This window comes from Halichoerus grypus, chromosome 13 (assembly GCF_964656455.1).
Source record: "Halichoerus grypus chromosome 13, mHalGry1.hap1.1, whole genome shotgun sequence".
Taxonomy (NCBI): Eukaryota; Metazoa; Chordata; class Mammalia; order Carnivora; family Phocidae; genus Halichoerus; species Halichoerus grypus.
In genome coordinates, this window is record NC_135724.1 from 87165369 (window position 1) to 87187524 (window position 22156).

At 40.4% G+C, this 22156-nt stretch overlaps 1 protein-coding gene and 1 long non-coding RNA gene across 2 annotated transcripts in view; one reads left to right on the top strand and one right to left on the bottom strand.

Moving 5' to 3' along the window:
- Positions 1–22156, bottom strand: part of LOC144379941 (uncharacterized) — a 120050-nt gene that overhangs the window by 64761 nt on the left and 33133 nt on the right. The window lies entirely within an intron of this gene.
- Positions 310–21598, top strand: PPP1CC (protein phosphatase 1 catalytic subunit gamma). Its single transcript, XM_036080034.2, has 8 exons — positions 310–576; positions 12081–12212; positions 13182–13412; positions 17151–17255; positions 18669–18892; positions 19101–19235; positions 20247–20307; positions 21204–21598. The coding sequence occupies exons 1-8, from the start codon at positions 522–524 to the stop codon at positions 21272–21274; spliced, it is 1014 nt and encodes a 337-aa protein (XP_035935927.1). The 5' UTR covers positions 310–521; the 3' UTR covers positions 21275–21598.

Sequence of the window (22156 nt, forward strand, 5' to 3'; positions counted from 1 at the left end):
TCCAGCCTAATGAACAGTATCTGGCGGAGGCTACAATCCTAGCAGCGCACAGCGGCAGCTTCCCTCTCATCTCCGACTCCCGCGTGCAACTTTGCAGCTCCCGCTCCCGCCAGGGGGCCTATTTGCTCAGCCCGTTTGGCGGAGGGATCCCGCGCGAGATCGCAGTTACGCTCAACCGTCTCCGCCTCATTCCCGCGCTCTGGCCCCGCCCCCTCCCGCGAGCCCTATGGCCCATAAAGAAGTCCCGGCCGGTCCGCTGCACTCCCCCGCGCGCATCCGTGCGCCGACCGAGACTGGCTAAGGAGCCGGCGGCCATTTTGTTCTTCTCGTGGTTCCAGTGGGGAGAGAAGGAGGAAGCAGGGAGCGGGGCGGTTGGGGGGGGGACCCGCCGCGGCTACTGCCACCGCCGCCGCCACCGCCGCCACCACCGCCCCTGTGCTCGTGGCGTGGGAAAGGAGGTGTGAGTCCCGGGCGCGAGCCGGCGGCGGCGCCGCTGCGGGAGGGTCGGCGGTGGGAAGGCGATGGCGGATATAGATAAACTCAACATCGACAGCATCATCCAACGGCTGCTGGAAGGTGAAGGGGTCGGAGGACGGGCTGAGGGGAGGCGGGCGGCCTCTGGGGCTCGCGGGGGAGGGGGAAGTTGGGAGGCCGGTTGGGCTTGCAGCGCGGAGGGGAGTGAGCCCCGCGAGTTGGCTCGTGGGGCCAGGGGCTGCAGCCGGAGGGAGGCCGGCCGGGGTCCCGCACTTGGCCCAACCCGCGGACCCTTCCGGCGCCGCTCATTCATTGCTCGGAGGCGCAGCCTTCCTCCCGGAGATTTGAAAACTCCGCTCCCCACCCCCACGTTTCCGGTCCGTACCCCCTTGCGCCCTGCAAGCGGGACCAGCCTTGGGAGGAGAGAGGGCTGGGGGCCCCCGGTCCGCCCTACAGGACCGCGTGTTCCTTACTTTCTGGTACCCGCCCTCTCGGAAAGCAATTTGATGGGGCTGTGGGTTCCACCAGCTTCGGGGGCTTCTTTCCTATCTTGCTTATTTTTTGTGTGGGGCTGGGGTCGGACGGCCCATTTCTTGTTACTTGGTGACGAACGTTCAGATCTCCTGAGGGTGTCGGAACCCATCCCCTCCTGCCTTCCCAGATATTCTTCTTAAGTTATCCTAATCTTGAAGAGGTCTCCGCGCTCTTTTCTGAACGTGCCACTGAACATGAAACCAGCGATGGTGACAGTTTGTTATCTTTCCAATGTGCCAGGTTCTGTATGAAGCGCTTTGCGTCCATCTCATAATTACATTCATAGCAATACTCAGCGTTTCTAAAGCGCTTACTGTGTGTCAGACATTTTTAGAGCAGTTTACACACATTTCATAAATTCTCCCAACAGTCTTTTGGGAGGTGAGTGCTGTTATTTTTTCCTGTTTTTCAGAAGAAACTAAGACACAGAGAGGTTAAGTCACTTGACCAAGGTCACACATTAGTGACAGGTTTCAAAGCCAGCCGGGAGCTAGAACTTGCTACGTTCAGCCCACCTTATGTTTGAAGGAAGGTTAAGCAGAGGTTAAAAGAAAGCTTTAATTTTGTCTGACCTAAGACTCCTGAGGTGCCTGACAATTGTTTCATATTGATGTGGGATGCAGATGAAGTTTGGATTTTAAAGGGGGTGTTTGAAGCGAGCCTCCCGCACCCGAATTCCCAAGCCTGTCTGCTAATGCTAATGTCTTTTTCTGAGACTTTGGAAGGATTCAAATCTCTTGATTTGGGCGCTGGATAATGAAGATTTGTCTGAGTTTTAACTGCTTTTTGCCTTTATACTGTTCTTCTAAAATAATGTACTGTAAGTGCTTGAGAGATGGAGTCCAGAGCAAGAACAGTTGGGGCAGCTTTGGTACTAGAATTTGCGGATCTTTTAAATTAAGTCATTAAAATGAAATTTCTGAAAATATCTTCATCCATCCTGGGGTTTTTTTTTTTTTTTTTGCTTTTATATTTTCTTAAAAGAAATGTGTCTGTAAAGTCCCCTCAAATGCTCTTGAGATGTCAGTGGCATTTATGGGTGAAAACCTTGTCACTCATTCAGTACATGTCCTTTATTATAAGAACTATATTTTTCATATATTTTCATGCTAGTTAATACAGTCCTTTGATTTCTATGAGGCCACAGTCAGCCAGGAACCGATTAAAACAGTTTGCAGTAAGAAAGGACCTTTTTATTAAATATTTTCATTTTAAGTCTTTAACTTTTGCGTATCTGTACAGGGTTATGTATGGGGAGATATGATGGGCTTTATTTCACTGAGGAAACAACAAATTGGAATCTATGTTGATTAGAATCATCAGAACTTTAAAACCATTTTTGTTAACTTAAGACCTGTGTTGCTTACAACTCTGTATTCACATAACAGATTTGTTCATTTTAGTCTTAGTTTTTAAATCATGATAAGAAATTTACCTTGATAAACTTGGATCATCTAAAATGAGATCAATCGTTTCTTAATAGTTCTTCTCTACGTGTTATGTTGCACTTGAAAACCAGATTTTTTAATGTATCATTTTTTCATTGGAATTAATATAATAAAGCATTGCATTTTAATGTCTCTGGAATGGGCAAATTGCACAATACTGTATACTTCAAATTTGTTTTTTTCTCATCAGTGTTAATTTGGCAGAGAAACAGTTGAAGATGATCCATTGAGGATACAGATACACACGCATGCACACACACATCCGTGTTAGAAGATGTTGATAATAAATATTTTGTGATTTTTTTTTTTTTGTAATGCCCCCAAAACCTTTTTCCCTAAAAATTTTAATTAAGATGTAAGTATATCCGAAAATGGCATATGAGTTTTGTGATCTTTTTTGTATGTTCAGAATTGTCTTTTAAGACTGTGCAAGCTTAGTTGAGAAGTGGCTCGTAATAGTACTGAAAAGGCAACTCAAAGTGAGGTCTTTAAGAAAACCAGCATGTTGATTTGCACTACAACTTTGCAATTCTTTTCTAGTCTAAACTTTAAGTAGTTGTTCCTTAAGTGAGGCATCACTTAGGTGACCTACCTTGGAAGCTTTATCCAGGCTCTGTCTTGCTGATGATAAAACTTGAGACTCCTTAGTTTAACTAACGTTCAATTATTTAAATAACTGTACAGTAAAACTTAGGAGATTTAGAGAGAAAATAAGCCAGCTGTTGATTTGGTGTGATATTCCTACCATGTTGGAGAAAAGTGAGAGGGCAGAGTTTTACTTTGTAAGTGACCGGGTCTGGGGAGTAGAGATGTTTAGTACTTTCCTTATGTAGCAGGCCCTGTAACTTATTTCACATCCTGATTTGCAAAAAGCATCTTTTCTCTGAAGATGACCGTCGTCAAACTGCAAGACCTTGTCAGGCTCTGCATGATTGTTCTACTTACTTTAGTGATTTAAATATGACTTTGGGGCGCCTGGGTGGCTCAGTCGTTAAGCACCTGCCTTCGGCTCAGGTCATGATCCCAGGACGCTGGAATCATAAGGGCTTCCCGCTCAGCGGGAAGCCTGCTTCTCCCTCTCCCTCTTCCTGCCGCTCCCTCAGCTTATGCACGCGGGCACACATGCGCGTGCGCTTTCTCTCACTCTCTCTGTCTCTCTCTCAAATGAATAAATAAAAATCATAAAAATAATAATAATAAAATAAATATGACTTCTGCCTTGGCCCTCAGAAAGCATCTACTACTTTAATCCTCTGATGTGTAAGAGTTCATCTGAAAGTAGGGAGTGTTCAGATACTCTGAAACTATAAATTTAAGTCACCCATGTATTTAGCTTTTTGGTGTAATATAAAACATGTTTATATATATATTTTTTTTTTTTATTAAAAGATTTTATTTATTTATTTGACAGAGAGAGAGCAAGAGAGGGAACACAAGCAGGGGGAGTGGGAGAGGGAGAAGCAGGCTTCCCGCGGAGCAGGGAGCCTGATGCGGGGCTCGATCCCAGGACCCCGGGATCATGACCTGAGCTGAAGGCAGACGTCTGCTCAACGACTGAGCCACCCAGGCGCCCCAACATGTTTATATTCTAATGTTAAAATAGCACCAGTGCCTGGGCTTGAAGATCATACAAAGGACAAAAAAAAAAGTTCTTAAAATTCTGATCAAAGAAAACAAAAGTAATCTTTTTTTCTAATGAGAATTCTGCAATTATTATTTTTTAAATAGGTCAGATAATTTTAACAATTAGAGGCTTTTCTTGGAAGCAATTATCATAGGGCATTTTGTTGATAAAGACATTATTATCAAAGCTTGTGTTACTAATTCCCTACTTTGCAAGAAGTCTGTGTTTTGAGGCCCCCTGCCTTTCCCTCCGCTCTCCTTGCCGCATGTCAGTAGTAGGCCTCATCCTCTCCCATGAGGTAGGAGGGGAAGGATCTCTTGGAGACATGATCTGCAGCTTGCACCAGTCCTAAACCACAGCATGGAGAGGATTACTCTCCTTATGCCTGAAGTGCCCCCATGTTTGTCAGTAACAGGGGACATCAGTGAAATCTAACGGTGGTGTGTGTCATGATGTTGTGCTTGAGAGAATGTGAGCCACAAGAGCAGAGGCCAGGCTTTCCTTTTCCCCAGCTGGTGAAATGGAGGTGGTGCCAGGCCACGCATTAGTAATCTGTTGTCAAAGGTTTTTTGTAGAGATTGTGTGTGGTTTTTTTTTAAGATTTTATTTATTTATTTGACACACAGAGAGAAAGCACACAGGCAGGGGGAGTGGCAGGTGGGGGGGGGAGCATGCTACCCGCTGAGCAGGGAGCCCGATGGGGAACTCGATCCCAGGACCCTGGGATCATGACCTGGGCCGAAGGCAGATGCTTAACTGGCTGAGCCACGCAGGCGCCCCCGGTGAGATTGTTTTATGTCTTTGATACTGCAGTCCTTTCATCTTTAACCTGTTCTGCAAATTATGTGCCTGTGCCAGTCAGTTTACTTGAGGTAGGTGAGGATTACTGATCCTGAAGCAGGGCAGTGGTTGATAATGATTTTATACCAGCTTGACTGTTTCTCTTCATTTACAATCAGGGCAATTAGAAGACCTTGAAGATTGAAGTGTGAAGGAGACAATATTCTGGTGTGAATTGCTTTAAAAAAGGAAGTCTTGTTGAAGATGAATAAGGAAAGATTTCATATTTTTGGAGTTTATGGAATTCTAGGACAAATTATTAAGATTTAGGATCAGACCCCTGTATTCAAGCATGTAAGAACAGATGATTTACTTACAGGTCTTGATTGATTACCTGAAACCTCCAATGTCTCCACTACTCTAGGGTTTGCTGGCACCCAGAGTGGGTGTCACTGATGCCTTATGAAAATGAAAATTACTCATAAAATGTAGGGTCAGACCTCAAGTCTAATTAGTGGTATTTTATCAAAATGGGTTGTTAGACTGAAAAGATAAACATTTTTCAGTAAACTGGTTTCACATTAGGTGTAGAAAACTCAAGATACTTTGAGAACAGTGGTGTTTTCCAACTGTATCCTGAGTATTTGTCTTGAGAAAATTGGTATCCCCTCTAAATGTCCAAAGTATATACTGTTGTTGCATTGTGTGTCACTTATACCTCAATAAAAAAATAAATGCACAAAGTATAACAGCAGCAGTTAGGAAAGTCAAGAATGAGGGTGTGTGTGGTGTGGAAACAATTCAGGTAGTCCAAAAGTGGGAAGTCTTCCTGACTGCAATGAAACCAAGTGATTCTTGATAACATTTTTGTGGTTTATAGTTTTTGTAGGAAAGAACTCAGTTGTGTGTGGGAAAGTTTTAATGTTGCAGATATTCACTGTTGTTTGTCTTGTTTTGAGGTCTTCCTTCCCTAAATCTGTCCTATAGTGTGAGGTTACTGATTCTGTCACTGAAATGATTATGATGTGCAGTATTCTCAAGATTACCACCTACTTAAGTAAGATTATCTTAAAACAGCAAAATCTGCGTCAGCCTATTTTTAGGCTGGTTGTGCCATTCTTAGATTCTAAAACTTCATTATAATTCATCTGGAGCTTTTCTTTTTGTGTATGCTGTTCCTTTTAGTAAGACTTACTTTCAACAATTAAGGGACTTTTAATTAAAGAGCAAGAGGAATACTTTTTTATTATTCATAAATAATCCCAAAGTAGTTTTAAATTTCTTTGCATAGTTTTCATCTCTGCTCGTAGCCAGGCTGTCAGAAAAGTTAGTGTTGCCTGTGAGAAAAAGCTGGCGTTGCAAATAATCACCGATAACATTCTTTTATTATTTCAAGTGTTTGTCAGTTTGTTTTTGATAAAATTGCATGGAAGTTTTTAATCATACGCTCATGTTAATGATTTGCCAGATAAATAGATAAGTTTCTACGGAACAACCTTTGCTGTTGACAGCCATAATGCATTTTTCTGAATCTTTCTAGCCAGTTAAAGAAAGGTTTTCACTCACAAGTTGTATGTTTAAGGTCTAAATTGGTATGTTAATGTAACTAGTGTTAGTAATGATCACTAACCTACACATGTTTACAATGCCTACTGATTTCCATGCAATGCCTAGCATCTGGATTTATGAGAAAACACTCCCATCTGGAAAGTGAAGTTCTTATTTGTTGAATATTTTGGATTCCTTTGGCAATTGTTGAAATAATTTGATATTTACTATTTGAACTACCACAGCTACTTCCTTAGGAAGGTAACATGCGACAACTCTTGAATTTCCTATCAAGGGTCTCCTTTTTGTGCATGTTTCTCCCATTGCGCGCAGAGCACAGTGAGGCTTTAAACCTCAAGGTAAGTATTGACTGATATTTATTAAGTAGAGCTGCAGTGTTTGTAATTAGAGATGTTTCTGTTTAAAATAGAGATGTTTGTATTTAAAAAGCCTTTGTCTTTTCAATGGTATTGAAGATACTATCCTTAAGGTGAACTTTTAGTTTTATAATCTTTTTGAAGGGATAGTTCTAGTCATAGCATTTATAACAAGCTGCAGTTACCTATTCTTATTTTCTGTGTCCTCCACAAGAGAAGGGACAAGGTTCTTGTCCATCCTGTGTACCAGGGTATCCCCAGCATCCATCAGAGGGTCTGGCACCTAGTAGATACTCTGCAACTATTCTGTTCAATGCTTGAAGCATGGTTAATAAGTAATTATAGTCTTAAACAGATTGCCTAGTTTAGTTCTGATTTAATGCTTCTCATTTGTAAGGATGCTTTATGATTTTTTATCCCATCTCAGAATTTTCTTAGGAAGCAGTGACCATATATTAGGGTTTTGGTAGTTTGTCCTATAAAAACTCCTTCGTTTGGAAGTTAAAGAAGAACAAATCCTTAGTTGGTAGGGTAGTAGTATGGTGGCACCACCACTAGACTTAGAGTTCATAGGGGCCTGGTGTTCCTATAAGCTCTGTGATCTTAGACCAAGTCACCGAACCTCTCCCAGACTAACAGAAGTGACAGAGCCTAACTTACAGGATTTTTGTGAGGATTAAGTGGCAATGTAAAGCCCTCTAGTGCAGTGCCCAGCACATGATGAGCGCTTGGTAAATGTTAGCTGCAACTAGTACGTAATTCTATTTGATGGATGTTGAAAATAATGAAGTAGATTTATGAACTATTGGCTGATGTGGCCATTTTTAAGAAATAGCTAGTGTTTATATGAACTGCTAAAACCCATTTTGAAATCTTTATCTTCTAATTATTAGACAAATCATCTTCAACATGAAATTTAAGAGTAATCCTAAATTTTTGCAACTAGAAAAATATTCTGTTAAAGGCTGATAAGAAATGACACTCTTGCTTTTTTTAATTTTAAAGCACAGACACAGGTTTTTTGCTAATCAAAAGTATGTAGCCTGGAATGCATGTTTAATTCTGATATCACATGTCATCAGCACTTAGAGATTTATCCAGATTTCATTCACACAACAAATTTTGAGCGCCTGCCACATCTGGCCGTGGGCATGTACACTGCAGAGCCAGTCGTGTGGTCTTGGGGTTTACAGCCTACCAGAGGGTCCAGATGAGTAGGTGGAAGCAAAATGGCATTTACGGTACAAAGTATGATGTGTGCTGAGTGGTATCCAAGCGTTGTGAGAGCATTTCAGAAAGCGTAAACTAGGCTTAGGAGAGGAGAGGAGGTGGATAGGAGAGGTTCTCCAGGGCAAGTCTTGAAGGATGAGCAGGTATTTGCCAATTGGTAGATGAGGGTTTTGGCAGTTTCTATTTTCATAATTTTATTGCTTTAGCTAATTGTAGGGAATTTAAGAAGCTTTGGGACCATGTTGTTTTTAATGAGCACTGTTCTTCAGATATAAAATCTTGATTTGTTCTGGAAAAACTGCATTTAATCCTTATTGCACATTAAGAATAATTTTTAATTGTTAGCAATATTGCTTTTTACTTAACCTGTACACTTCACTCAGAGGATAAACAGGAAAACAGAATAAGAAAACTCATAGACTATGTCTAAAGGTGGTAGTGGGAAGCCTCCAAAACCAGTAAATATTTATATTAGCAACATTGATTTAATCTGGTGGCATCGATTTAATGATAGCATTCATATTAAAAGTACAGCCTTCCTTCCATATAGGTGTAGATTAATTATTGCACGCTCTCTTGAAAGACTTAAAGTGGACTGTTCATTCACAAATGTGGGGCTCTGCTGAAAAAGATTGAGGTTGAAAACCAGAAGCTTCTAGGAGTCCCCTCCTATCCCAAAATAAAAGTTTCCTGCTGGGCAGTCTGCCCAAGCTTCTGGCTGACTTGTGGTATAATTGCTAATGATTGGGGTTTTCTGGCCAGTGAAGCAGGAATCCCACTGTCTTTCCATCAGGAGTGTTTCTTGAGTTCTCCACTGTGTGTGTCAGGAGAGAAAATTACTGTGGTTCTAGAAAAACCATTTTTTATTGTTCAGTTGCTGTAGTATTATAGATGTGTCTCTTTCATGTCTTCCCTCGAAAATTATCATCACTGTGCTTTCCTCTTCGTTGCTTCTCATTTCATAATGTTTTGATCAGAAGGAGACTGGCTGTGGTTTGCTTCAGTTACGTATTTTGGGGTCCAACGCAGTGATTTGCTCAAGGCTATAGAACCAGTACAGAAACTTGGGGCTGGCTCCCAGTTCCACTGCTCTTCCAACACTTTCTCTTCATTGTGTGCTTCAAGAGTTTGGCCCCTCCCTCTTGTCATCTTTTCTTGTGTACTGTCTTTCATTGAAAAAGTAAAACCCCTCTACACAGTGTTGGGTTTCTGTTCAAAACTCTTTTCTTCAGAGAACTCAGGGTTTCGGTGGCTATTCAGGCTGAAAAATGGCTTTGCCTAGGACAATATTTCTCAAACTTGGACCCAGCCATATTTAATGGAAAAAAATTCTCAGCAGACATCAGGTTTTTCATTTGTAATTTTTATCACTCTGTAACATTAGATATTTACAGAACAAAGCTAGATACAAACCAGTTAAACTTATTGCTTTTATTCACTTAATAGGCTGAATGATTTTATAAGTTGAATATAAAGCCTTCAAAACTGATAACATTTAAATTAGCAACAATAATTTAATCTGATGGGTTTTGTGGTTTTGCTAAAACTAAATCACTTTATATTGGATTTAATGGTTGAAGGATGTAACCTGACATTCTATATTTAGTCTGGTCCTGTGATTTTGGTTCAGTTCTAATTCGTAGAATGCCTGCTTTCATAAATCTTTTGTACAAAACAAGTATTAAGACCGATTGCAAGTTGCGAATAATCAGTCCCTGTATTTAACCATACCCTACCAGCAAGCAGGCCACTTTATAACTGTAAGGATAAGGTAAAATTAGCAATTCAGTGCTATTTAATCTGTATTTAGTGACTGTCTAATCTGCTATAACTGGAATCAAAACAAAATTTCATTTCCTGCCTACCTGCTGATAAATGAACTGTTGCAGGGCTGGAGTGCTTTACTTTGATAGTGAGTAGAACTCAGGGGTACTCAGATGTGGGCAACACGTAGTGCTGTACCAGTATTTCTTTCTTTCTTTTTTTTTTAAAGATTTTATTTATCTGACAGCGAGAGAGGGAACACAGGCAGGGGGAGTGGGAGAGGGAGAAGCAGGCTCTCCATGGAGTAGGGAGCCCAACGCGGGGCTCGATCCCAGGACCCTGGGATCATGACCTGAGCCGAAGGCAGACGCTTAACGACGAGCCACCTTTCTCCCTTTTCTTGTTTTGTATGTTCAGATTACTAGGAAACCTTCCCTACAGCACCCACTGACATCCTTTGCCCTGTAAGGGCATAATTGTATTCACAGATGCAGTCCCAGAGATTGCACAGCAAAATATGTACAGTATGTACAATGAGCCTGAAATGTGTTTCAGTAAAATGCAAACGACACTTAAATTTTTTCATAGAACTCTTGAGGAAATACCAGTCATCCTCTGAAAAACACTGATGGGGGAGGGTTCTGAGCATTTCCAGTCCCACCTTTTTAATTTTTTATTTATTTTTTTAAAAGATTTATTTATTTAGGGGCGCCTGGGTGGCTCAGTCGTTAAGCGTCTGCCTTCGGCTCGGGACGTGATCCCAGGGTCCTGGGATTGAGCCCCCGCATCAGGCTCCCTGCTCAGCAGGAAGCCTGCTTCTCCCTCTCCCACTCCCCCTGCTTGTGTTCCTTCTCTTGCTGTGTCTCTGTCAAATAAATAAATAAAATCTTTAAAAATAAAAAAAAAAGATTTATTTAGAAAAAGCACGCGCATGCGAGGGGGCGTGGGGGGGCAGAGGGAGAGGAGGAGAGAGAATCTAAAGCAGACTCCCTCGCTGAGCTCAGAGCCCAGCACAGGGCTCGATCTCACCACCTCAAGATCACGACCTGAGCCGAAATCAAGAGTTGGATGCTTAACCAATTGAGCCACCCAGGTGCCCCTCCAGTTTCACATTTTATTTATTTATTTATTTTTTTTTTAAAATGAAGATACTTTTTTTTTTTTTAGAACGAGAGAGAGAGCATGAGGGGGGGAGGGTCAGAGGGAGAAGCAGACTCCCTGCAGAGCAGGGAGCCTGATATGGGACTCGATCCTGGGACTCCAGGATCATGACCTGAGCCGAAGGCAGTCGCTTAACCGACTGAGCCACCCAGGCGCCCCCCAATTTCACATTTTAAAACAGGAATCCTGGGCGCCTGGGTGGCTCAGTCGTTAAGCGGCTGCCTCCTGCTCAGGTCAGGGTCCTGGGATCGAGTCCCACATCGGGCTCCCTGCTCAGCGGGAAGCCTGCTTCTCCGTCTCCCACTCCCCCTGCTTGTGTTCCTGCTCTCGCTGTCTCTGTCTCTGTCAAATAAATAAAATCTTAAAAAAAAAAAAAAAAATCCTTAGAACCAACTCAGTAATGTGACAATCTCTGAAATCTCCTGCTGTACAAATACTAATTCATTGATAAGGCTGGAGAAGAGAAGACAGGACTGGAGGCAAAAAGAGATGGCCTGGTGGGCAGGCTGGAGGTGAACAAGGCCGATTTTTGTGGCTGGGATGCAAAACTGAGGCCTTGGACTGTGCCACAGCCAGTCTGATTTCAGCAAGTAACAAAAGGAATAGCTTTCTAACAGTATTCATACACAGTGTGGCCCCTTGTTCAGGATACTGTAACAAGTCTTAACTTAGTATAGAAGATGCAACTAAATAATGAAATCCTGTCTAAGATTTTACAATTATAATTAGGCATTAAAACCATGTTCTTTAGAAGTGTTATGAAAATAAAGTCAGCCTGGGGCGCCTCGGTGGCTCAGTCGTTAAGCGTCTGCCTTCGGCTCAGGTCATGGTCCCAGGGTCCTGGGATCGAGCCCCGCATCAGGCTCTCCGCTCCGCGGGAAGCCTGCTTCTCCCTTCCCCACTCCCCCTGCTTGTGTTTCCTCTCTCACTGTGTCTCTCTCTCTCTCTGTCAAATAAATAAATAAAATCTTTAAAAAAAAAAAAAAGAAAAAAAAAGAAAAGAAAGTCAGCCAGAAAGCCAGTTAAACTGTGTTTTTGCCTCCTCCTTATTAAAACTTATGCCTTCTCAGATATTTTTAATTTGTATGTTAAATTGTATTTTGACTTCATTTGACTAACTGGAGTTTTTCTCCCCTACAGTGAGAGGGTCCAAGCCTGGTAAGAATGTCCAGCTACAGGAGAATGAAATCCGAGGACTGTGCTTAAAGTCCCGAGAGATCTTTCTCAGTCAGCCTATCCTACTAGAACTTGAAGCACCACTCAAAATATGTGGTAGGTTTTGGCACATGAACAGTTGCCTTTGATTATGCAATTGATTAAGTGACTCGAGGATATATAGATGCCCTTGTGTCAGCCAGCAGAATCGTTTGCTATTTATGAATAACCTGGAACTACTTAAATAATTTTAGTTTTAGAATTAATACCTCTAATGGACTTAGTTTACTTAGATGTGCTTCAGATTTTCTAAAAATTATTTCACTAAAGGAATATAAACATTGCAATAGAAAGGAAAGAAATGACACCAGAGAGCTAAGAAAAGGTCTGAACTATATGAATATATAGGAATTACATTTAAGCTTAAAGCAAGACTGGTTATGCTTAAAAATAGACTTTCCTTGATGCCGTTTTGTAGTCTGTTTCTACATGATAGATGCAGATAATCCGTATAAAAACTGAAGTTCATCTGAGTAATGCTAAATATTCTAGCATATTTGACTACATTGATAAAGCTTATATGTATGATTTCAAAGTTGAATGCTCTTTGGCATTATCTAGCAGGGGGAAATTGAAAGCTGAATGAATTGGTGGGTGTGGTGTGTGTACCTTTGTTCATGCAGGTCTGGGGCTCACTAGCAACGCAGCAGTTCTGCTGGCACAATAACCTGCAGGCTAAGCTGCCGGAGATCTGATAGTGGTCAGCCAACCTGAAAGGAAAGCCATGTTACTTGGCAAGAAGGCCTGCCTAGGCATTAATAATCCTTTCCACAAAATTAATTCTTAATTAGTTGAGTTTTGTGTGAGATTCTGGACATAAACATACTCTTAAAATTGTTATTAAGCTCAGTTGAACTAAAACATGATACAAGTTTGGAAATTAGCGTTAGCCGTCAAATTTAACTCCTCATTATTAGAGGTCAATCCAATTATGCAATGCATGTTTAAAGAATGTCTCTCCAAAACTTTGTTGGTGGATTGAACAATAAGTGTGAGGGCACTGTGTAACTGAATTCTTGCTTCTAGGTGATATCCACGGGCAATACTATGATTTGCTTCGACTTTTCGAGTACGGTGGTTTCCCACCAGAAAGCAACTACCTGTTTCTTGGGGACTATGTGGACAGGGGGAAGCAGTCATTGGAGACTATCTGCCTCTTACTGGCTTACAAAATCAAATATCCCGAGAATTTTTTTCTTCTCAGAGGAAACCATGAATGTGCCAGCATCAATAGAATTTATGGATTTTATGATGAATGTGAGTACTTTCTGCACCTAAGGGAGACTTACTTAAACTGGGCTCCTTGGTCATAAACTGCATATACTTCTGTTAGGATTTGTGAGGATTTCAGATGAAATGTTATGATCTATCATCTTCTATTTCATTAACTTGTTCTTAGTTTTTTCTTAAGGTAAAAAAATAACACTGCCACTGCAGTATAATAATACCCTAGATTCTTTTACGATGTGACTATTAGATTAAGAAGTAATGGTCGCAGTGGTGGCTTCTTTAAGATCATCGTTGAACTTAATTCTTAGTACAGGTCTGAGAACCTGTCCAAATAGATAGTTTTGTTTTTAACAACTTTATTGAGATATAATTTCATTCCATAAAATCTTATCTGTTTTAAGTATACAGTTCAGTGATTTTTAGTAAATTTAGTAAATTTATAGGCAAGCACTAATCTGCTTTCTTTCTCTGTAGATTTGCCTTTTCTAGTTATTTCACATAAATGGTATCTTCAAATACACAAATGATTTCTTTTTTGTGTGTGTGTGTTTTTTTTTTTCCTTCTGGCACATGTGCACCCAGGACAAATGGCAGTTATTATCCTAAAATATGCTGAAAGGAGAAAGCGAAATTAAAAACAAAAAAAAATTATTTGTGTAACATTTTATACATATTATGACCCATTTTGGATTGTATAGTTGAAGGTACACTTTGAGTTGGTAATTGATAAAAAACAAGATTCTTAAAGCCTTAAAAATTGCCAGTTTGGGTGGAATTATTGTTGTTATTGTGGTGTTAATAAGTATAAAATGTTTAAGGCGGGGTGAGTTGGGTCCTTACCCCCATCCTTTTGTGCTTATCATTTCTGCTAGGAGAGGCTTCAGGCAGGGAGGAGAGAAGTGGTTAAGGAATTTGAGTTACTACATTTGCCAGTGATGATAACAAGACCAGTAAAGAATTGTCACTGTGGCCCTCCCCCACCAGACTGTAGTCATAACCTGTAATGTGGTGTTTTTCCATCTCAGTTCCACATAGATGTGTTCAGCTAGCTCATTTGTTAGAAGTGCACTGCTAGAAAGATTGTATTTCTAGACTTAGCTCTCCTACTCTCACCCTCTCCCATAATTGTATGTTTGCCTGGTCTGAGGCCCTGAGACCCAGCTGGTAAGATGAGGTGGGGAGGGATCACCAAAGAAAAATCTTATGGGTTCTGAACTGACTAGGTCAACTGAGTCTGTGGCCAGAAAGGTGGTGGTGGTGGTTGTTTTTAAGTAATCTCTACACACAACGTGGGGCTTGAACTCACCACCCCAAGATCAAGAGTTAGATGTTCTACCAACTGAGACAGCCAGATGCCCCAAGAAAGATACTTGATTTTGACAATGAGTCTATCAGAGAAGTACTAGTAAAGCAGTTATTACTCCTAAGGTAGTGAGATGAGAGGCAGCAAGTTTTATAAATTGTGTTTTGGATATTTGTTACAGGTGCTACTTTTTAGAACAAGTTAAGAAAAGGTTCCTTTTATATGCTGTTCAGCAAGTACTTTGATGTTTTCATTGATGAAGTTCAAATCCACATACTCTGTTACATATATCCAAGTGAAGATATTAGCGATGTTGTTTTCAGTTTCTATTTAATGCAGAAGACTTTAAAAATTATTTTAGATGGTCAGCATTGGTTGGTTTCTTGTCTGGTCATCAAGACTTAACTGATTAACCTTGTGCTCAAGTTCCCCTCACCCCCCCCCCCCCATCATCAGGCAGGTATAACTTGCCATCCAGTCTACTTGTGGGCAGAGCAGTGTCCTTGACATAGGTGGCTTTCGATTGATGGTTGCAGACTTTTAAAAAAACTGTTGAAAATTTTATTAAAATTTTACTTTAAGTTAAAAGTTGAGAAGCTCTATTAAAATGTAGATTTTCATGGAACAATTTAAAACCACCGCTTTAGGTGATAGGCTTATTTCACAAGTATAATAAGCACTCTTTCTCCCTCCGACCCCCACCCCAACTTTTTTATGAAGAGTGTAGTCCTGGAAAAGCTGGGGAGTCTGTTGTTAGATAAAATGTGAATATGTGTTATCCTTTTCTGATACCAGAGCAGTCTGATCTGTAGTAATAGGAAACTGCATTAGGGATTCTGGCTCAGAATCCCTGGATTTGGAAGCTTGAAGAGACCTTGGCAGTTATCCAGGCTAAACCTTTCTGGAGCCAGATGTTCTTACTGGTCTGAAGTGACCTTAGGGAGGAAGTGTAGAGAGAACAGAAAACAGGGCCCTAGGACTTAGTTAAGATGCTCAGAGGCAACAGGAGGAAGAATCCTAATTTTTGTTGAAGGAGCCAGCAAAGGTAGCAAAGGGATCTGCAAGACAAACTGGAGTGTGTTGCATGAATAAAGAATCGTGGAGCAAAGCAGACTTCAAGAAGGGAGAGGATTCGTTGGCACTGGCAAATGCGGCACGTGGGCAAAGGAGAAACCCAAGTGAGCCATTGGGTGGTCATTCAGAGATAGGCTTCAGAGGAAGATAGGACACAGAACCAAATCACTTTTACGAATGGAGGTTAGGACCAGCCCAGCCTTGTTCTTCTGTTATTTTACTTTTTAAGTAAAAGGTTCCCTTTCAGCCTTTTGTAGAGAAGAATTCCGTTTGGCTTCCAGAAACCTCCAGTGAAGGAAGATAAGGAGTAGGGAATTAGTGACCTCCAAAGAAATACAAAACAGGGTGAACCATGGTGAGAGTTATACCCAGTCATAGAAAAAACATAAACTATTAGAAGGAAAGACGACAGTCCTGTGCAAAGGGAGAAGTCAAGTATTTGTTGAATTTGCATTACATTCCAAACCCTGTGCTAAATTCCATACCTGACTTGATTTGCAGTAGAGTGGAAGGTGTGGTTCAGGAACCTGCTGCTTGGGCCAGTCTAAACTTTCCAAAAAGGTTCAGCTTTAAACCTGTAGATGTCCCTAGAATAAGAAAGGAGAGGAGACAAAGGACAAACTTGGCTTTAGGAATGAAGATTGTGCTTTGATCTTTGGGTTTTCTGGTATGGACGTACAGGAGACAAGGTGCCCCACAGTTGGGCCATTCTCAACCCAATTCAGACAGATTTGTGCTTCCAGAATTTATGAGTAGGTTTTTAACTCAGAACGTAATTTGCTTGCAGGAACAGTACCTTAAAGTCATGCTTATGTCCAAATCACACTGTGACTCCAGAATGCAGGGAATACAAGGGCTGGTGAGGGGAATATAACCAGCCTATAACATCGTTTCTCTGGGGAACGTTCTGAGCATTTGTGGCAGTGTTAGGCACACTTATCCTGGTGTGCCTGCTACTAGAGTATGTAGGGCTGGGAATTATCTGGTACCAGTAAGCTCTTGATGATAGTGAGAGATGGGATGGGTGTCAACTCTCAGAAGCTTCCTCAGAAGGAAGATGGTGATGGCACATGTGTAAGCTGTTCATAATTGCCTCTGGGTTGAGATTGGACAAAACATGCTAGGTTCCAAACAGAGTTTGTTCTACCAAATAATTATTGGGGGTTAATGATAATCCTTAATCATTGCATTTGGGATTCTGATTTCAGACTTCTTTGGGATTTTAAAGTATAGCTAGATCTGCTAAACCTATCCTCCAGGGAATTTTTAATAAAAGCATAGTTCTTGTTTACTTAAAAAGTAATTAGCACTTTACTTTGGGAGAAATTGTCCTAAGAGAATGAACCTACAGAACACCAGTCTTTTTAACCATCCTAAAATTTTCACAGGTAAAAGAAGATATAACATTAAACTATGGAAAACTTTCACAGACTGCTTTAACTGTTTACCGATAGCAGCCATCGTGGATGAGAAGATATTCTGCTGTCATGGAGGTATGTGGGCTAATTTTAGTTGCAAATAGGTTTTGTTCCCTTCTGAAGGGGGTACACTTAGACATTTGAGTTGTCGTTGGGATGACTACTCTGTCAGGTGACTCTCCTTTATTGATGTGTTACACCATGGGTCCACTCTGGTGCATCCAGTATCATTTGGATAGACATCTGAAGTAAGAAATTGATTCGTTACAGGGAATTCTAGGCTCTGTAACAGTTTGACTTGAAAATAGAGCAGAAAGTGTTTTTAAATATAAAGTGAAGAGCGATTAATATGCTGTATCATAGATTCTCCAGAATACTGAAAATGTGAGTAGACTTTCCTTGGTCTGTTTTTGATCCTCCTCTTTTAGAAAGTTTTGACTTGGATTTTAAAAGCGATTTTATTTTTCTCCATGGTTGTGCTTTGTATAACATAATTAAATAGTAATTGTGAAAAGGATTTCTTTTCACCCTTGGTCAGAAATTATAATGACAACTGTCAAAGAGCCAACACAGTGTATTTTAATAAAGCCATTATCCCTGCCCTCGTATACTTCAGCTGGTTTTGGTAGAGCTGGGCATGTGATTTTTAAAAATTTTTTAATTTTCGGGGCGCCTGGGTGGCTCAGTCGTTAAGCATCTGCCTTCCGCTCAGGTCATGATCCCAGGGTCCTGGGATCGAGCCCCACATCGGGCTCCCTGCTCCGCGGGAAGCCTGCTTCTCCCTCTCCCACTCCCCCTGCTTGTGTTCCCTCTCTTGCTGTGTCTCTCTCTGTCAAATAAATAAATAAAATCTTTAAAAAAAATTTTTTTTTTTAATTTTATTTATTTAAGTAAACTCTACCCCCAACATGGGGCTTGAACTCACAACCCCGAGATCACGAATTGCAGTGGGCTCAACCCACTGAGCCAGCCAGGTGTCCCTGGGCATGTGATTTTAAACTCAGATGAAAGTCAGCTACATCGAAGCTGGTCTGATAGATTTGATGGTACTTGGACAGCACAGGTTTCCTGGAAAGCTACATCATACCTGAGTATCTGCACCCTCTACACCCAGTCATTGCAAATGGTCGATAATAAAATCTAGAATGTACATTGTTCATTATTATCATCAAAGGAGTTGAGGAGTGGTTGTCTATAAATCACTGGATTTTAATTTTATAGGGCTCTGTATGTTGAGGTAACTGATTCCATATACCATTTAGACATATTGTGCCTCGCAGATTGGTGCATATAATAAATTCTAGTGCTTTTTCAGTTTTTTTTATTTTAAACCAAAGCTAAATAAGAAAACATAACCATAAAAAAAAAAATCATAGCCATAGATTTAAGCCCTCCATGTTGGAGTCATTGAGTCTTTCTGTAAGCAAGTGGAACTGTTAAAGTGAAGTTCTGTTTTCTTCAAAAAAAAATTTTTTTTTCATTAAATAGGTTTATCACCAGATCTTCAATCTATGGAGCAGATTCGGCGAATTATGCGACCAACTGATGTACCAGATCAAGGTCTTCTTTGTGATCTTTTGTGGTCTGACCCCGATAAAGATGTCTTAGGCTGGGGTGAAAATGACAGAGGAGTGTCCTTCACATTTGGTGCAGAAGTGGTTGCAAAATTTCTCCATAAGCATGATTTGGATCTTATATGTAGAGCCCACCAGGTATTGATTTTGAATTTTACATGTACACTTAAGAGCATGTGTGTGAGCACAGATTCTCCTTGTTGATTTTAGTGGGTAGGTATTGCTTATTCATACAAAATGTCTCTGCAAGTGACCTGTAGGATATCAGGCTCAATGGGAAACTGAAAAGTGGTTTTACTCACCTGCAATTTACACCTACTTACTCTAAAAACATTTTCTCTCCAAGGTGGTTGAAGATGGATATGAATTTTTTGCAAAGAGGCAGTTGGTCACTCTGTTTTCTGCGCCCAATTATTGTGGAGAGTTTGACAATGCAGGTGCCATGATGAGTGTGGACGAAACTCTAATGTGTTCTTTTCAGGTAGAGGATGCTTTCAACATTGTTTCCTACTATTATGTCTAAATTTTACTGATTTTTTTTAAAAAATTGCTATTTTCTGCCTACTGTTCATTTATGTTGAGTAGACTAAATTTTTATTTTCCCATACAAGTGTTTGTCCTAATTCTATAATCAGTGGACCCCTTTTAAGGGGAAAAATATTGTCAGAGAACCTTTCCTGCTGTGTTGAATTTAACTGTTTTTACATTATTTAAATGGGGTAAAAAACCAATTTATTGGCTCCTCATGCTTAGAGTTCCTTTGCTATAAATCTAAAACTTATGTCAGTATAATGTTCAGCTAAAATTAAATCCCCGCTTGTATGTGAGAATAGAACTAACTGCCACACAGATGTGCTGTGTGATTACTCCCTTCTCCCACCACTTTTCTTTAATTTCCACAAGACTGATTCACCATGACATCATTTGGCCTTCACTTGGCACAAAAGTATCATTTACACATAAAGTCTGTCTGAGTCTTTTTCTCGCTCTCTTATTACAATTAAACTTGTACAATTTCAGGCTAGCCCAGTCATAATCACAAGTAAAGCCACTGAAGTCAAGTGGCAGCCATCAGTTAAATGTTGTTTTACCAACTATGGGGGAGAACTTGCAGCTCCCAGAGACTGTGAGAGGGCCTCCTGTGGGTTTGAGAAACACTGCTCTGGAGAACTCTCCACCCCACCCCCGTGTCAGAGGGGATAGCCTAGACATACTACAAGAACTGACTTCAGAAAATTGTCATTTTATCCAGAGGCAAAATAATTTGTCCTTGTATTTCCTCTGTTCATCCTAGCATTTATTACCCAAATGTTTACATGTTAACATATTAACATGGTACGTTAATATGTTAGTGGGGCTTTCAAGAGTTGTTGGGTCAGTTTTAAATGGTCAGAGACCTTTCTGAACAAAAGATTTGAGTGAGATTTAAGAAATCTTAAGATTTGGGGTCGAGAATATTTCCTAAAATGCACTTACCTTTGAATCTTTGCAGATTTTAAAACCTGCAGAGAAAAAGAAGCCGAATGCCACGAGACCTGTAACACCTCCAAGGGGTATGATCACAAAGCAGGCAAAGAAATAGATGTCATTTTGACACTGCCTAGTCGGGACTTGTAACATAGAGTATATAACCTTCATTTTTAAAACTGTAATGTGTACTGGTCAGCTTGCTCAAATAGTGTGTTTGTGGGGCCCCCCTTCCATTTTTTGAGTTAATGAATGGCATTTGCTGGTTATAACAGCAAATGAAAGACTCTCCACTCCCAAGAAAAAATGTTTTGTTTTTTTAATTCTGTATTCCTTTTGCAAACAACTTTAATCATGGTGTTAAAGCTGTACACCCCAGAACAGTTTATCCTGTCTAAGGGGTAAGTGTACAATTGATCTTTTTAAAATTCAGTTCAACCCATGAATAATGTAAATGCTCGTTTTCTTTAGGATATAAAGAGAGCCCTAGGGTGCTCAATCTGTACATGTTATTGTCATAAAACGCATACTGTTGATACAAACCACTGTGAACATATTTTTTTTAAAGTTTTGTTTCAAAGGGATTGCTTTTTTTCTCTCATTGTCTTGTCATGTACAAACTAGTTTTTATAGCTATCAACATTAGGATTAACTCAACCTTGCCAGCATCACTGGCATGATGTATATTTAATTAAAGCACACTTTCCCTACCGTATACTCAAAATGACGATTAAAGCCATTATTTTAAATGTTTGTGACTCTTTCCTAAAGCCAAAGTTTCTGTTGAAATACGTATTGACAAACCCCTAAGTACAAGGTGGCGTGGTTGTGTACGCATGCCACCTTCTTGGGGATTCAAAAACAGGTTTTTGGTTTTGAATAGCAATTAGTAACATAGTGCTGTTTAAGCTATTAATGATTAAAGTTAATAACATTTTGTACAATTTCCATATAGTCTATTCATTAAGTAATCTTTTTACAGTTACATCAGGCCTGAACCCGTCCATTCAGAAAGCTTCAAATTATAGAAACAATACTGTTCTATACGAGTGACCGATTATGCTTTCTTTGGCCTACATTCTTTATTCTGCGGTGAAGTTGAGGCTTATAAGTCAAAACAAAGGAACTAACTTAATATCCACCAGTTTATACAGAACTCACAGTATCTATGACTTTTTTAAACTAAGATCTGTTAAAAAGAAATCTGTTTCAACAGATGACCGTGTACAATACCATGTGGTGAAAATGAATTCAGACTTATTAAACGACGAACTTGTTAAATCCTCTCAGTGTCTATTTATCAGCACAATACACACAGGAGAACTGTTGATGGCATATTGAATAGATTTTAATGAATAAATTGCTCTGGAAACCACACAGTTTCAATTTGGATTTGTTTTCCTTCAAATAGTCTGTTTTCCAAAGATGGATTATAATATGGATGCTCATGTTTGTGGAGTTCTAACTGGGATGTAAGTACGTTTCTGAAGTAGGGTGATATGATTGAGCTCTCCTCCTCCCCTGCCGTTTGGGAGGTGGGGGGCTTGGTGAGCTGCGATGTCACCTGCATCCATAGATTTCTGTTGGTCTGGGTTCAGTTGAACAACCGCTTTCTTTTTAGGACTCAACCACCAGTGTTTGCATGCATAGTTCTTTGCTCTCTTCTCGATTCCCTGATTCGTATGGAACACAGTGTTGTGTCATATTACATGTGTCACAAGTGTGTCAAATGGATATTCATTTCTCAGAGTACATTAAAAGTGAGTGAAGAGCATGTCATTTGCAAAGCACTTTCTTCTCTCAAAAACTGGCTTCCCTTAGAGTGCCAGTGGTGGCATGTGGAGGGAAAAGTATAGGGCTGCAGGGGTCCAGTCTCCTGTCCGAACTAACGGTCTATGGTCCTGAGACATTGGCCACATCTTCCCCCTTAAGCAT